The sequence below is a fragment of the Salvelinus fontinalis genome, chromosome 20, assembly GCF_029448725.1.
Source record: "Salvelinus fontinalis isolate EN_2023a chromosome 20, ASM2944872v1, whole genome shotgun sequence".
In the NCBI taxonomy this organism is placed as follows: Eukaryota; Metazoa; Chordata; class Actinopteri; order Salmoniformes; family Salmonidae; genus Salvelinus; species Salvelinus fontinalis.
In genome coordinates this window covers 19,996,860-20,014,969 of record NC_074684.1, presented here as the reverse complement: position 1 = coordinate 20,014,969, position 18,110 = coordinate 19,996,860, and the positions used below count along the sequence as shown (strand labels likewise).

General features: G+C 42.6%; 1 protein-coding gene across 1 annotated transcript; it reads left to right on the top strand.

The window, feature by feature from the left end:
• The first annotated feature begins 18 nt into the window (after positions 1 to 18).
• On the top strand, positions 19 to 10,773 carry gnpat (glyceronephosphate O-acyltransferase). Its single transcript, XM_055872751.1, has 16 exons — positions 19 to 181; positions 297 to 485; positions 867 to 1,043; positions 1,230 to 1,359; positions 1,504 to 1,631; positions 1,751 to 1,826; positions 2,201 to 2,352; positions 2,608 to 2,738; positions 3,376 to 3,599; positions 6,561 to 6,809; positions 7,075 to 7,154; positions 7,252 to 7,392; positions 7,824 to 7,923; positions 8,360 to 8,453; positions 8,553 to 8,614; positions 8,965 to 10,773. The coding sequence occupies exons 1-16, from the start codon at positions 158 to 160 to the stop codon at positions 9,006 to 9,008; spliced, it is 2,001 nt and encodes a 666-aa protein (XP_055728726.1). The 5' UTR covers positions 19 to 157; the 3' UTR covers positions 9,009 to 10,773.
• The last annotated feature ends 7,337 nt before the right edge of the window (positions 10,774 to 18,110 follow it).

Below are 18,110 nucleotides of genomic sequence, written 5' to 3'. Positions count from 1 at the left end.
TCGTTTCTTGGCCACCGTAGTTTAATGTACAAACAAGGAAGTAGCCATTCATAGCAGGCAATTATCCAGCGAGTCAAACATATATATCTAGCTTAAATCTCTGTCGACGATTCTTCAGCCAAAGCAGCATCTATGTTTTTATAATACCTGCTAAGGAATGGCATCAAAAACTCTTTATTCGGTACGTAGGCTATACATTGCTAGCTTGCCCCACCCACCAACATGTTTGACACTTGAGCTAAATGTCAACTGTTTGTGCCAGCTGTCTTAACATTCTTGTGTTTGTAACGTTACAGCAAAGGGACCCCATGCTAAAGAGAGATGGCTTTGAAGACATTTTAGAAGAGAGGAGGAAATCCAGCGACTTGAAGTACGCGTTGAGGTGCTATGCACCGGTTCTTTACAAGGGAGTCACTCCCTGCAAAGCAAACATGCTCAAGATTATCGTTCTCCAATCTGATCAGCTACACTATGTCATTAATAAAGTAGGTAATCAGTGCCATAGCCCGCATGTGCAAAGTTTGTCATTGGTTGTTATAGGTTGTCAAGTGTTACATCTCAGCTCTTCTATTGTGCCTCACACCACAGTGACATGCAACCCCTCTGATCCACAATTTTAGGCTACATGTAGATTACAAAATGTGTTGATACAATGTGTGCATGAATGTAACTGACATTGCTTTGCATGCATGCAGAGTTATCCTTGACTTTGTCACCTAACGGGTTAATTCCATCCCTTCAGTGTTTAAACTGGTTTGACTACCAATGACGAATGTATTGACAACATACTCTGAAACTGTCTTTGGGGATATGGCAATACATGTATTATTTATAACCCCTGCCTTCTGGTTGATGATCATGCCCAGGTGTCACAAGAGTCTGGCAAGGCCCCTGACATCATCCAAGAAGAGGCCTCTGTCATTCTGGAGGAGATGGCCCATCGGCTCCAGATCAGCACCGTCCGCTTCTTTGCCTTCGCCCTTACCAAGGCCTTCAAAACCCTCTTCCAACATGTCTGTGTCAACGAGGAGGGCATCCAGAGAGTGAGTGTCCTGAGTCTGACAATAAAAAACGGTAGCTCACTTCCTCATCAAATAGCATTCTGATTCTGAGTTATGTTGGAAATGTAATGCAAAGTAGTAGATTAAGGAGCATGGGACATATGGGATATTAACTATTTGTCCTATTAACAAAGTTAATTCATATCCACACATTCTTAATTTCTCCAGCTCCAACAGGCCATCCAGGAGCATCCGGTGGTGCTGCTCCCGAGTCACCGTAGTTACATGGACTTTCTGTTGATGTCCTACATCCTATACACCTATGACCTCGCCCTGCCTGTCATCGCTGCAGGCATGGGTAAGCATCTGCTCCAATGTCTCTCTGAACACCTTAATGTTCACTCTGTGTAAAAACACTCTCCTTTGTTCTTTTATCTTTTGTTTGGCCGTTTTATGTTGTTGTTGCTCGCCGTAGTATTGAGGATATTATTGTGTGATCTAGATTTCATGGGGATGAAATTTGTTGGTGAGATGCTCCGGATGTCAGGAGCGTTCTTTATCCGGCGCTCGTTTGGAGGTGACAAGCTGTACTGGGCTGTGTTCTCAGAGTATGTGAAGACCATGCTGAGGGTATGCACAATGACCTACTGTTCTGTTCCGCTGTCCTTTTATTGTGCTTTGTTGCTGTAACAGAGCAAGTGCTGAGTGTTAAATTTGTATGTCTGTCTATCTCTGAATTTGTTTTTTAGAATGGATTTGCACCTATTGAGTTCTTCTTAGAGGGTACAAGAAGCCGAACATGCAAGTCCCTCACCCCTAAATTAGGTAAATAAACATCCATGTTGTTTTGATTGGAGACTTGACCAAAATCCTTATATTCATATATCTGACTTGGCTCCTTGCTTTTGATTGAGCTTATTGCTGAGCTCTGCATTTGTTGTGCAGTATGTAGCATTTAAGTGTTTTGTTTTATGACATTTTCTTCTTTCAGCAAAAAACTCTAGGTGACAGGAAATAGCTTTTCTGCTGCCATTGCCAGATTTTCTGTTATACACCCAGGGAGAGGTGCCAGAATTGACCCCAATAAATGTCATTTTTTGCAGTGGCATTATTTCAAAACAATACAATGCTCTTGTCTGTAGATGTATGAGAAACCAATCCACTGTAATCATTTTGGACCATGGCTCTCATCATTTCAGGGCTACTGAATATCGTGATTGAACCATTCTTCAAAGGAGAAGTGTTTGATGTCAACCTAGTGCCTGTCAGCATCAGTTATGAGAGGATACTAGAGGAATCTCTCTATGCCAGGGAGCTCCTGGGAGTGCCCAAGCCTAAGGAGTCCACCTCTGTGAGTCTCTACTATGTGCCTAGCCCTGTACTGTACTGATGGAAATAGATTTACAACCAAGAGAGGTGTTGTCTGGAGAAAGTAGACATTCACTTGATTTCATCGGTTTTTCAGTATTGATTGAAATTAACTTACTTCCTGCGTACATTGATATCTCACCTCACTTAGTTGATATCCTGCACCTGTGTTTACACAGCACAATGCCAGGCAATTGCATATTGACACTCAAACATAGGCTGCAATTTTGCCTTTCAGGGACTGTTGAAAGCCAGGAGAATCCTCAGTGAAGACTATGGCAGCATTCATGTGTACTTTGGCCAACCAGTGTCAGTACGGAGTCTGGCCCAGGGCAAGGTCAACCGCTCTAAGTACAACCTTTTCCCAAGGTACACTGTGCTGTCTATTTATGGTAAACCTTACACTCATAACTTACAATAGCTCACACGGATTGACATTAAGTGTTGCCTTAATCCCTGGGGAATAAATTGAGCCTACTTTTATGTTGCCCCATTGGGTAGGTGTTAAAAAAACAACCAAACTGCAAAGAATTCCACTAAAACATATATTTCTGGTTCGTCCCCATTGTTATGTTAAAAACATTAAATTTGTGTAATTTCAGGCAGTCGGACATGTTGAGACTGCTCTGATAAAAAAAAAAAAGAATAATAATAATAGTATTTTTTTTTTATAACAACAAAAGTACAAAGAACTCCAGTACTGCTCTTTTTGATGTGTAGGTGAAAGGCAGGCCATATATGGCACTTTTACATGTAAATAGCAAATTTACTTTTTTGACCACGTGATCTTCAGGCAACCCAAAAATATTCCTGACATGCCTGATGGGCAAGTGCCTTTCAGACTTCAATGTTAATCCCTGACTCATAACTCTCCCCACTAGCTAATACTTCAATGGCTTTTTTTTCCTGAGATTAAAAAATGAATACAATTCAGTTGAGACCCTGTTTTAATTTGAGATGGTTAGTCATGTTCTTCAGTAATCACTGGAGTCTTATCCTGTTACAGACACATCCCTAGGAAGCCCATGGAGGAGACCCAGTCATTTGTGAATGACACTGCCTACAGGATAGTGCGTCTGCAGGAGGACAACATGGTGCTGAAGCCCTGGGTCCTGATGGCCTCCCTCCTCCTGCAGAACCTGGAGGGCCTGGAACTGTCTGTGCTGACAGAGCAGACCGTCTGGCTCCGAGGCCTAGCCCTGTCTTATGCTGCCTTCCTGGACTGGCCTGGTAGGATCCACACCAGGCATAGGCAATGCACATTGATCCCAGTGTAACTCTTACTTTTAACTTTAACACACCATTGATTGTGCTTTAACTCTCCTGTTGACCTCAAATGATACAGTAAGCTCTTTGATGCTGTTGCTTAGTGTTTTTTTGTAGCCTCAGCACAACTTGGCCTAAATATTTGTTTATTTAAACCTTATTTTACCAGGTAAATTGACTGAGAACACATTCTCATTTACAGCAACGACCTGGGGAATAGTTACAGGGGAGAAGAATGAGCCAATTGGAAGCTGGCGATGATTAAGTGGCCAGATTGGGAATATAGCCAGGACTCCGGGGTTAACACCGCTACTCACGAGACCCATTTAACAGCACCTTACACCGGGCAATGTCCCCAATCACTGTCCTGGGGCATTGGATATATAAACTCAGCAAAAAAAGAAATGTCCCTTTTTCAGGACCCTGTCTTTCAAAGATAATTTGTAAAAATCCAAATAACATCACAGATCTACATTGTAAAGGGTTTAAACACTGTTTCCCATGCTTGCTCAATGAACCATAAACAATGAATGAACATGCACATGAGAAACGGTCGTTAAGACACTAACAGCTTACAGACGGTAGGCAATTAAGGTCACAGTTATGAAAACTTAGGACACTAAAGAGGCCTTTCTACTGACTCTGAAAAACACCAAAAGAAAGATGCCCAGGGTCCCTGCTCATCTGCGTGAATGTGCCTTAGGCATGCTGCAAGGAGGCATGAGGACTGCAGATGTGGCCAGGGCAATAATTGCAATGTCCATACTGTGACATGCCTAAGACAGCGCTACAGGGAGACAGGACGGACAGCTGATCGTCCTCGCAGTGGCAGACCACGTGTAACAACACCTGCACAGGATCGGTACATCCGAACATCACACCTGCGGGACAGGTACAGGATGGCAACAACAACTGCCTGAGTTACACCAGGAACGCATAATCCCTCCATCATTGCTCAGACTGTCCGCAATAGGCTGAGAGAGGCTGGACTGAGGGTTGTAGGCCTGTTGTAAGGCAGGTCCTCATCAGACATCATGGGCACTAACCCACCGTCGCTGGACTAGACCGGACTGGCAAAAAGTGCTCTTCACTGACGATTTGCGGTTTTGTCTCACCAGGGGTGATCGTCTGATTTGCATTTATCGTCAAAGGAATGAGCGTTACACCGAGGCCTGTACTCTGGAGCAGGATCAATTTGGAGGTGGTGGCGGGTCCGTCATGGTCAGGGGCGGTGTGTCACAGCATCATCGGACTGAGCTTGTTGTCATTACAGGCAATCTCAACGCTGTGCGTTACAGGGAAGACATCCTCCTCCCTCATGTGGTACCCTTCCCGCAGGCTCATCCTGACATGACCCTCCAGCATGACAATGCCACCAGCCATACTGCTCGTTCTGTGAGTGATTTCCTGCAAGACAGGAATGTCAGTGTTCTGCCATGGCAGCGAAGAGCCCGCATCTCAATCCCATTGAGCACGTCTGGGACCTGTTGGATCGGAGGGTGAGGGCTAGGGCCATTCCCCCCCAGAAATGTCCGGGAACTTGCAGGTGCCTTGGTGGAAGAGTGGGTTAACATCTCACATCAAGAACTGGTAAATCTGGTGCAATCCACGTGGAGGAGATGCACTGCAGTACTTAATGCAGCTGGTGGCCACACCAGATACTGACTGTTACTTTTGATTTTGACCCCTCCTTTGTTCAGGGACACATTATTCCATTTCTATTAGTCACATGTCTGTGGAACTTGTTCAGTTTGTTTCAGTTGTTGAATCTTGTTATGTTCATACAAATATTTACACATGTTACGTTTGCTGAAAATAAACGCACTTGACAGTGAGAGGATGTTTATTTTTTTGCTGAGTTTTTTTTTTTTGCCCAGAGGAAAGAGTGCTTCCTAGTGTTTCTTGTAGGGGTGGCAGGTAGCCTAGTGGTTAGAGTGTTTGGCCAGTAACCGAAAGGTTGCAGGATCAAATCCCCGAGCTGACAAGGTTACCATCTGTCGTTCTGCCCATGAACAAGGCAGTTAACTCACTGTTCCTAGGCCGTCATTGTAAATAAGAATTTATTCTTAACTGATTTGCCTAGTTAAATAAAGTTTACATAAAAAACAACCCCCCTCCAAAAATCCTATTGGCCCTCCAACACCACTTCCAGCAGCATCTGATATCCCATCCAGGGACCGATCCTGCTTGGCTTCAAAGGCAAGCCAGCAGTGGGATGCACAGTGGTATGTTGCTGGCCAAATATAAATGCAGCACATTTGGTTCACCTCCAGGCAACAAGTGAATGTCATACATATTGCATTAGAATTTAATCAAAGGCAAAGTTATTCTATTTTTTAAATTGTTTTATTTACTGCCCCACACATGTAATCGGGGGTTGATTGCGGTATGATCGTATTGGAATTGACCCAGTGAAAAAAAAAAAATGTAATTTCCTCGCCAAGGTCTTTCTTGGACAAAAGTGTTTCATGAGCCCTAAAAACATTCTCTACCTAAAAGTGCAGAATCTGTTCACTCACTGACTTTGACTGGCCCTATATTATTTATCAGACCCACTGCTCCTGATGCGATATGATGTTTGATATCCAGTTCCCTTTGATGTCAGAAGAATACATGTTTGAGTATGAGCGACTGATCTAGCTTTATAATTAGCTCTGTGTGAACTTCTGGGCTTGCTAACCACACCCAGATGATGCTCTCATGGCCCTTCCAGGCCTCAGACATCAGTCCCTTGTCACTGCTCTGGGGATTTCCCTGCCATCCTTAATGAGTCACTGATGTTGTGACAGGATCTGAAGGATCGTCTCAGACACCCTGCGTGTGCCGTCTAGACAGAACTCACTGCTGGGCCTCGTCACCTTGTTACTTTCTTCTCTTTTCTCTGTCTCACTCTTTGTTTCTGTCTCTTTTCTCTCGCTCATCCAGACCATGCTCCCACAGCGAAGGTGGTGTCGTCCAGCCTGGCTCTCCACAGGGGCTTGGCGTGTGTCTCAGGGGGCCGGGTTAGTCTGGTGGTAGGGGAGCCCCTGGGCCCGGTGACCCCAGAGGAGGCTCTCTTTAACAGAGCCGTCAGCGTGCTCTCCTGTGCCTCCTACAGGAACCAGGTCCTTCACGTGTTCCTCCGGCCCGCCATGCTGGCTGTGGCCATGCACACGGCAGCCTCCTCTAAGAAGAGTGAGTGGCCTGGCAGTAGGCCAACTCTCTGATCTCATTTAATATTAGTAGTACATTCATGGGTTTTATATAGTGCTTCATGGACTCAAAGATGCTTATTAGAACAAATTTATTAGGTTTGAAATATAGTATATAGCCCCAGTTTAAGTTTCCACTCAATATATCTGCTTTTATGTCGTCCCAATAGGGTGCTAGCTAGTATACATGGCTGAGGTTTTTGAATGTGTGTTTTTCCACTTATTTAAACAAAGGCTGCATCTTTCAGATGACGTGTACAACTGCTTCAGCTTCCTTTGGGACATGTTCTCCAATGACTTCATCCTCTGTCCTGGGGACACTGTCCAGGTAATACTTACATGCACAGTGACAAATAATTTTAAGCGATTTAAAATCGTAATAAGCTCTTAGTATGCACTTATTCCTATGGTGAATATCCATACAGGACTTTGAGGAGGCGTGTTACCTGCTGGTGAAGACTGGTGCTGTTCAGATGCCGCAGCAGGACATAGTGATGACAGACATAGGTCAGCCCACCCTCTCCTTCTTCCATGGCCTGCTGGAACCATTCCTACAAGGCTACCAGGTACACTGGCCCTCAGTCTAGCACTAATGTAAACCTTTTATCTGAGCATGATACTTCCTGATGGCTTTATAATAGCTTTATTACTTTCTCATAACTTAAAACACTTTTCTTACATTTTACTCAAAGAGCTCAAGAGCCTTTTATAGTGGCCTGATGATTTAGCAGTATTGTGTACATTGGAGTTCCCAAAAGTTGTCAATTCATTTTACAGTGGCAACTGTCTTGCAGGAGAATCCTCAGTGAAATATGAATTTTCATGACCGGTGTCCAGTAGAGGGAGCTCTATAACCAGAGCACTGTCACGTTAGGGTGTTACATGATGGGTGTCCACAAATCAGCATTGCACATTTCTTTGGATAGTGCCACTCCGTGGTCTTCAGTGGCTGTGTGTGAGTTGACTGGTGTTGAATTCTTGTGTGTGGCTCTTCTAGGTGGTGTGTCGGTACCTCTGTGAGGAGGCCAGTGAGGGCCTGACAGAGAAGCAGTACATCCCTGCTGTCCGCAGCTTCGCTGTCAAACTCATCCTAGCAGGTGCCTTCACTTCACTCTCTGAAATGTTTTGAGTGTGGTCTGGGTTCAGTCAGCAGCATAACAACTTTAGTTTATAGCCAAGTGGAACAGTATACATTTATTTGGATAGTCCCATGGTTTGTAGATGTTCAGCTGTCTGTCAACAACATTTTAACTTACTATCCACTAACCCTAGCCATAACCATAGCTTTATGTCCACGTCTGTGCCCAGCGGGTAGGTTTAGCTGGACATCTGTCTATTCCACATTGGTTCAATGTAATTTCATTGAAATGCCGTGGAAACGACGTTGATTCAACCAGTGTGTGCCCAGTGGGCAGCTTCATGTCTACACCCTTGCTCTTGGTTTATATGACACAATGAAAATTGCCATCTTGTGGCTTTAGATGCTACTGCCAACTCTCAGAAGTGAGCATTCTGTGTTGTGTGTTTTCACAGGAAACCTGAGGTGCTATGAGGTGCTATCGTCAGACATGCAGAAGAATGCTCTTGCCGCTTTGCTGCGTATGGATGCTGTAACAAAGGTCAAAGTGTAAGTCCAGTTCAACTACTCCTATATCTGGGTTGTGAAGTTCCATTTTGCTGTGGGAATGTTTGTTCTGACTGTGAATACTTTGTTCTTTAATTTCAGAGCTGATCAAGTCACTCTCATAGTGAACAAGATGGCTGTGAACTCTATAGACAATATACTGGGTAAGAGTAGAATGATCAGTCATATCAATCAGACTCAGATCAGCCCAAGTCTCTCTTGTTGCTATAGCAGAAGATCTGTATAGAGATGGGTTGACACAAAGTTATATAAGATGATTGTATATTTAATTCTATTTGAGTCACACAGGCTTGTGTAGTGCTGTTTCATTTCAAATGGCTGCATCAGGTACTGAGGGCTGGCCTACTTACACTTTTTGTTACAGCAGTTGTCATGACCCACTTTGGATGATGTGGCACTGACACATGCATGACAGCTAGCCTATAGTGGATTTTCCATTACACAACACAAGTGTGTGAGTCCTGATGGTTGATTTTGTTTTTACTCTCTTCAGGAGGCAAACTTCCCACTCAGAAAGCTGTCCTCGCTCGACTGTAGTTCACTCACTTCGCGGGCCAATGAAAACTCTGGAGAGTAAACTCTGCCTTCATTACCATAATGCCAAATTTTCCAGGAGAGCACAGCTTTGCTGACTACAAAGGTTGTTTGTCATAGTTTTTTAAAGGGAACTTCACAGGGATGCCATCTGGGACACCGTTTTTACACACACACACACTCTTCAAATTTTTTATATGACAAATAACACCGAAATACTTCTTTAGATCTTCGCTCACACTAACTACGTTTCTGTCTAGAGACGTTTTACATTTCCGAGGTTGCCAAAGTAATTTAATAGTAACCATTTTAATTAACACGTTTTGTGCAATCCCGTTTGTTTTCTAACACTGCTTGGACTCATTAATATATTCTTCATTTGTTATTTTGATGTTATGGCGCCTGATGTGATATTGCTACTTATGTATGTTGTTAGTGTTTGCATTGTGTTGGTGTGGACCTCTCCCTTTCTCCTCTGCTGGGATCGTTGCCTTTGTGTGTTTTTCAGAGAAATCATTGTTACAAAAATGGGGTCGCATCATGTTGTTTACAGACCCAATTGAGGATACCAGCCTATTTATGCAACGTTAACACTGGGTAGATAAGAAATTGTATTTACTATATTTTATTATATCATAAAAACAGATTTGGAGTAGAAACACCCCCTCTCATGATCAAAGCCAAAGAGTTTGTGAGTTCATCAGATATGCTGATGGTATAATATCCAAACATGAGAGCCATATGTTGTTTACATCTGTTTTATACACATGTGCAGTGCTACATATCCAACTGCATCATTGTTACTCTGATATATAATGACTATTGTGGAATACTCCGTTTCACAAAGGTACCCTGACCACTGAGGATGTGCCATAATCTCTCCTTTCCTATAGTTCCTGGTTTGTTTAGTGTGACCGAAGTATGTTTCTGAACTGCTTTGATATGACTGTGTTTACAATGCGGATTTGACAAACACATGAAGAATGTGACCATGATCTCTGTTACCAAGTGCAGCAGATGCATTGACTGCTGGTCTCCTGCCAAAGTATACGTGTCTATGTTACCCTACCATTCTGTCATGTGCAGTAGGGTGCAATGTGTATGTGTTTTTGATGTGGAATTAATGTTGTTCTAACATTAATGACTACTGTTGCTGTACAGTAACATTTAACTATGTGACAGTGTGTGGCAGTTAACTGTGATCAATGATGCTTTTTGAAGTAAATCTACAGGAAGAATAAAGCATTTGAAATATAATGGTAGATGGTGTGACTGTTCTGAGGACTAGGGGAATGTTGTGGTTATCTATAGGCAGAAATGTTTATGACCTTCCCATAGATGGCAGGCTTGCTCCTCTTCTATGAAATGCTGTAGGTTGTCATTTTCCAGGGAAGTAATGTGGATGGACGTGTCATATCAGGGAAGTATTTTCCATCATGTTGTTTTGTGGTCATGCTGCTGAGTAAGATAATACAGCCAGCAAATCCCCTAGCTTCCATCAATTTTTCTCTGACATACTGTTGAGTTCTCTAAAGTCACCACACTCTATTTACCTTCTCAATCCAGGCCTCTGAGCTCTTTTAACAGCTATATCAGCACTTATATTTTTTTCTCATGACATGCTTTATTTAAGGGGCATGAACCAGATTAACTCTGTTCAACTGAAGTGCTGCTGCTGGGGCTCTGTGGAAAACAGGTTAGGCCAGTCAGGTGGGTTTTCCCATCTATGGAAGTGCAGTAAAAAAATAAATAATGTTTTTAACACCAATCTTTGCTTTTCCTATTACTCTGCTACTGGGAGTTGTGGCCTCATCATGAATGTGTGATATAGTCACAAATGGGTTGATGCCTAGTAGTTAACCTTGAAAAGTCTAATTTCATTAATTTCCTTGAATACATCCTGCCTAAATACAAACACCATTAGCCTTGGCAATTTGCATAGTGGCGTAATATCCATCTGAACATATACAGTGCATTTGGAAAGTATTCAGACCCCTTCAATTTTTCATCATTTTGTTATGTTACAGCCTTAATATAAAATGTATTGAATTGTTTTTCCCCCTCATCAATCTACACACAATACCCCATAAGGACAAAGCAAAAACAAGTTTTTATAAATTTTTGAAAATGTATGAAAAATAAAAGCAGAAATATCAAATTTTACAAGTATTCAGACTCTTTACTCAGTACTTTGTTGAAGCACCTTGGCAGGGATTACAGCTGTGAGTCTTGGGTATGATGCTGTAAGCTTGGCACACCTGTATTTGGGGAATTTCTCCCATTCTTCTATGCAGATTCTCTCAAACTCTGTCAGGTTGGATGGGGGGTGTCGCTGCACAGCTAATTTCAGGTCTCCAGAGATGTGAGATCGGGCTCTGGCTGGGCCACTCAAGGACGTTCAGAGACTTGTCCCGAAGCCACTCCTTCGTTGTCTTGGCTGTGTGCTTAGGGTCGTTGTCCTGTTGGAAGATGAACCTTCGCCCCATTTTGAGGTCCTGAGCACTCTGGAGAAGGTTTTCATCAAGGATTTCTGTACTCTGCTCCGTTCATCTTTCCCTCAATCCTGACTAGTCTCCCAGTCCCTGCCGCTGAAAAGCATCCCCACAGCATGATGCTGCCACCATCATGCTTCACCGTAGGGATGGTGCCAGGCTTCCTCCAGATATGACGCTTGGCATTCATGCCAAAGAGTTCAATCTTGGTTTCATCAGACCAAAGAATCTTGTTTCTCATGGTCTGGGAGTCCTTTAGGTGTCTTTTGGCAAACTCCAAGCGGGCTGTCGTGTGACTTTTACTGAGGAGTGGCTTCCGTCTGGCCATTCTACTATAGAGGCCTGAATGGTTGAGTGCTGCAGAGATGGTTGTCCTTCTGAAAGGTTCTCCCATCTCCACAGAGGAACTCTGGAGCTCTGTCAGAATGACCATCAGGTTCTTGGTAACCTACCTGACCAAGGCTCTTCTACCCCAATTGCTCAGTTTGGCCGGGCTGCCAGCTCTAGGAAGAGTCGTGGTGGTTCCAAACTTCTTACATTTAAGAATGATGGAGGCCACTGTGCTCTTGAGGACCTTTAATGCTGCAGAAATGTTTTGGTACCCTTCCCTAGATCTGTGCCTCAACACAATCCTGTCTCTGAGCTCTATGGACAATTCCTTCGACCTCATGGCTTGGTTTTTGATCTGACATCCACTGTCAACTGTGGGACCTTATATAGACAGGTGTGTACCTTTCCAAATCATGTCCAGTCAATTGAGTTTACAACAGGTGCATTTCAATTAAGTTTTAGAAACATCTCAAGGATGACCAATAGAAACGGAATGCACCTGAGCTCAATTTCGAGTCTCATAGCAAAGGGTGTGAATACTGTTTTCGCTTTGCCATTATGGGATATTGTGTGTAGATTGAGTTTTTAATTTTTATTTAATACATTTTAGAATAAGGTTGTAACGTAACAAAATGTGGAAAAAGGGAAGGGGTCTGAATACCTTCCGAATGCACTGTATGACAATGATATAATGATTTGCAGTTCAGAAAAACATTTGATTCAGCCTTCCTATGTTATGATATCTCATACCTTGTTTGGAGCATCAGAGACTGGGAGTAGTTGTTTGAAGACTCAAAAGACAAAACATGTTGTTTCATGACACACAGTCAGTGATATCATTAAGTAGAGAGAGGAGTTCTTGACATGGCAGAGAGACATGCCACTCCCCACGCTCCTCTGAGAGCCAGCCCCCTGCCCCTGCGTGTTAGGAGTCTAATTCGAAATGTCTGCCAAGTGAGAATGTCCCACGTTGTTCAACACATTGTTTTCTTTCACCAGGGAGTGGATCCATTAGCAGTCAGTTCTTACACCGCCCTCTGCTCCTCTACTCCGCTCTCAGAGCAGTGTCTCGGTTCTGTGGGATTTCTGGAGATGCAAGTTTGACAGGAAAATAAATAATAATCCTCAGATGGCGACCGCAATGAAGTGACAGCCTGGAGAAAATGTAATACAATTCAATACAATCTAATTGAAGTGGTGAGCCAGAACCCCCCAGAGAGCAATCAAGCTCTCTTTATTTTTGTCATGATCCTCGAAGTACACATTATAAAGGAAAAAAAGTATTTGGTAAACTAATGGATCTGGCATATTGTGTTCCTGCAACACCTTCACACCCACCTGGGCCTGATGCAGATGAGTTAAACGAAGTTGTACTCAAAGTATAAAGCATCTGCTGTGAATATGTGGGGAATGATGGCATAGAGAATGTTTATCCATTCTATGTTTTTGTAATGCTATAATATTTGTATATTGTATTTAAACTAAGCGTTGTCTTTAGATATTTTCCTTTCATATGCCACATTTCATATAAATATAAGGCCTTATATGCATCGGGTTGCATTTATCAGGTCCATTCAATATGCAGTGAAAGTAGGCCATTATCTACACTTCATTAGAAAGTGCCGCCTTCTCCGTGTCGTGTCTGTGGGCTTGTATTGTTCTCTGTACCCCCTGGATGTCATTATTGTCAAAGAACATCCTCTCAATTTGTTATTTCTTTTGCAGTACTGAGAGACATCGATGAAGGTACAAGATGTGGAAAGGTAATGTGACATCTATTCATTGGGGCGGGGATCTAATCCCCGAGCTGACAAAGTAAAAATCTGTCGTTCTGCCCCTGAACAAGGCAGTTAACCAACTGTTCCTAGGCCGTCATTGAAAATAAGAATTTGTTCTTAACTGACATGCCTAGTTAAATAGAGTCAAATAATTGTAAAGGCCCAGCATTTAGCTGTGTGCTCCTTAACTCATACCTCCCAATATAATAGAGTATATTCATTCTAACCTATGGATTAATAAACTCTCAGTATAGAAAAAGCCCATAATTATACTATTTCCTGCTTTGGAAAATGCAGATTGCTGGGCCCAATGGGGAGTTATATACTGTATGTTAAGTGCATAAGCCACAGAAAGGAAATTACATCTAATGCTCCTTTGTATTCAATATGTCTCAGAAGGAAAGGAAGCAACTTTCTAAACTGAGATTATGTCAATTGGTTGGTAATGCTCAGATTGTTTAGTTTATATAACAAGTCTTCTCTCCAATGCCTGCACATTGATTGTAGGCTACATGCAGCACATTACTGGAGTTAACTTCTGCTGGATTTCCTCCTCCCACCTCCTATATACCCTCGCTATATTTAATCAAAGTCGGTTCATGATGCATTGCCTAGCCGTACCCTCAGGCAAGTGCATTTCTGCATTACAGGAAATGTAATTATGAAATTACAAAGCAGCAGGCTGATCAGCACAATTCAAATTAGTGGGTACACAGCATTAGGCTTGCTGGCTGTGGCCTTCCCAATTAGCATGACAAAATGAGTTCCATTGGGTCTCAATGAGCCCTTTCATTAAGTGAATAGCAAACCTTTAGTTAATTAAAATTAGTGGATAGGTAAACTTCCCTTCTTGTTTTATGAGTGCACTCGGCTGCCAAAATAGTTTCCATAATTACAATTACACTGATCCTCTCTTTTTCTGTCTCCAGAGACCTGTATGAGTGTATAGGGAGGAGAATAGCAGTCTGATGCTATGGTAAATGAGAGTGATTATATATCAAATATGGATATCAGCCTTCTGAGCTGCACTGTCATAGTGGTTTGATCAACTCTCATTTGAAACATCCTATGTCATAAATTGGATCAGTGTTCTATTAGTTTCTGATGAGAGAGACATGAGGATGGGTGATATTTGAATTGTTTGATTGAATAGGGCATGCATGTTTCTCCTTGTTTGTACATCCATCCACCAACAACCTCTGGCTGTTTTAATTGACTTTGCATTCATCCTGCCAGCAAAACACAGGTTCATATAGCCCTTCTATTTCTGCTCCAGTGAACACAGGCTAAACAGATACCACACAGAAACTTTAGTGATGCATTCTAGCAGTAGACTGTGGTAAATAGTGAAGTCTTCTCACTGCAGACAATTGTCCTTCTCCCATTCCAACTTGACGTTGCATCGCGTCTGCAGAGGAATACATATGAAGTTGACAACATCAGTGTTCAGATGGCCTGAGGGGTACACTGCTGGCTGATGGGGAGTGACTCACACGGACTCCGTTCTCCCTCCCAGACAACGACTGGGAATGTATGTGGGAGAGAAAGAAAGCCAGTTAGAATAGGGCCCTGATATCGCTTGGTGTTCCCCACTGGATATCTCCATTTGTCTTTTTTGCATTGCAAATAAGTAATATTTACAATGTTTTAAAAACAATTCTATATAACTAATCCACTGAAATTATGAATGTACAGTTCAGTAGAGAGTGTTTGTAACTCTCACATCTGTAGCCATGAAATGCTTTGAAGGGCTAGTCATGGCTCATATCAACACCACCATTATAATAATATATGCCGTTTAGCAGATGCTTTTATACAAAGCGACTTAGTCAGCGTGCGTACAATTTACATATGGTTTGTCGTGGGAATTGAACTCACTATCCTGGCATTGCAAGCACCATACGCTATCAACTGAGCTACAGAGGACCCCATCTCGAGACACCCTGGATCCACTTCCATTCGCATACCACCCCAACAGATCCACAGATGACACAATCTCTATTGCACTCCACATTGCCCTTTCCCACTTGGGAAAAAAATCAACACCTATGTGAAAATACTGTTCATTGACTACAGCTCAGCATTCAACACCATAGTCCTCTCGAAGCTCATCACTGAGATAAGGTCCCTGGGACTGAACATCTCCCTCTGCAACTGGATCCTGGACTTCTTGACGGCCTGACCTCAGGTGGTGAAGGTAGGCAACTTCACCTCCGCCACGCAGATCCACAACACGGGGGCCCCACTGAAGTGCGTGCTCAGCCTCCTCCTGTACTCCCTCTTCACCCATGACTGCGTGGCCACACACGTCTCCAACAATCATCAAGTTTGCTGACGACACAACAGTGGTAGGCCTGATTACCAACAACAAGGAGACAACCTACAGGGAGGTGGTCAGAGAATTGGCAGTGTGGTGCCAGGACAACAATCCCTCCTTCAGCATCAAAAAACGAAGGCGCTGATTGTGGACTCCAGGAGACAGCAGAGAGCACGCCCCCATCCATACCGACGGGGCCGTAGTGGAGAGGGTGAAAAGCTTCAAGTTCCTCTGCGTGCACATCACTGACAACATGAAATGGTCCATTCACACAGGCAGTGTGGTGAAGAAGGCGCAACAGCACCTCTTCAACCTCAGGAAGCTGAAGAAATTCGGCTTGGCCCTTAACACCCTCACAAACTTCTACAGATGCGCCATTGAGGGCATCCTGTCTGGCTATATCACCGCCTGGTAGGCTATTGCACCGTCTGCAACCGCAGGGCTCTCCAGAGTGTGGTGCAAGCAGCCCAACGCATCACCCAGGGGCACACTGCCCGGTTTCACAAGAAGGCCAAGAAGATCATCAAGGACCTCAGTCACTTGAGCCTGTTCATCCCGATACCATGTAGATTTTATTTTATTTGTTTAGATTTGATTTGATTTGCTGTTCTTTTACTAAATAAAATGCATCATTATTCCCATACCATTATTAGAGAATCAGACAAATTATGCTACCCTCTGCCTATTGACATCTTAGCCTGTCTCAAAATACAACACTGCCCCTTTAGACAAAAAAATAAGCTCTTTACCTGTCTAGCTTTTCAAAGATGTCTAGAAATGTACATGTTTTGTGCTCTTGTAGGAAGCAATCACTCCACTATTGCTGACAAAAAATTATCTATAACTGGGCTAATAACTCACTAACTAGCAAAGTTATGAACAAATATGCACACATCGCAACATGTAGGGAGACATCTACTCACGACTGCTCATGTAAAAATAGTCCAGTTCAAAGGGAATGGCACAGATCCATATATGGCAATGGTCTATTTGCATATAGGCCTACTGCACCTCTGATTGGTTATGGTGCACCGGTCTGTGGAGTATGGGCCTGAGTCATACCTGTCAAAGCAATAGAATCCTACTCCGATTGCCTACAACAAAATCTCTTGCATAGTTAGTTTTGCATACTAAGTCATGCATAGGTCGTTTTGTTTCTGTATGTTGCACTGAAAGTGTCTAATATTTAATTGATTTGATCACAATTCCCACAGTAAAGGGAAACGTTGATAATGTTAAATTAGTTCATGTTAAAACTAGAAAGGTAGAAATCTAGAAATCTTTCACCACACAACCATTGAACAAAAATATATGTTTACTGTGAAATATAAGTACATTGGTTTAATCACCAAAACAGAACATGATATCTACTCATTTAGTTATTTTAACAACCAGTTAATTCAAAAAGCAAAAAATGTCAGATACATGTTTCCCTTTACATTACACCGTTTTCACATTAGGCAATACACTTGCACTCGACATTAAAATTGATTGAACATCACATTTACATAATTTCTATCCTATGTGTGATCATTGAAGACATCTTTCACAATGTAATTTAATAAAATAAATGAAAGCAGCATAATGTTTAGCAGGCACTCGTTTGCATAAAGACTGTCTTGAGCATTTGGCTATAGGTTCTCATCGAATCGCAGTAAATATCATGCACCTGGGGTAGAAATCCAACATACGTATTACTGGATTGAAATAAATTGCATGCCTCATCCATGGCCTGAAGGAGTGTGGTACGCTCATGGAGATGGCAATCAATTTTCCACCTGTATTGTAATCGTATTGTATTTTAGAATATAGTAGTGGTCTTGTACGTTGCTCAGTTCATAAGAGCATGGTACTAGTACTAGAGCATGGTACTAGTACTAGTTGTTGGTTTGATTCCCACTGGTGTCAGATACCAAAATGTGTGGATTTTTGTCAGTTTGGATAATAGTATCTGCTACATAAATGTCAGATACTATGGTATTATAGTAGTGTATTGGCCAATGCAATATTAGTAAAGCAGTGTGAATCCCCCCCCCCCCCCCCCCAAAAGACCCCAGCAACTTAATTCTGGATTGTTTGCGTGTTGGTAATGTATTGTATTGATATTGTATTACTGCACTGTAGGAACTAGAAACATAAGCATGTCACTGCACCTGCTGTAACATCTGCTAATCTGTGTACGCGATCA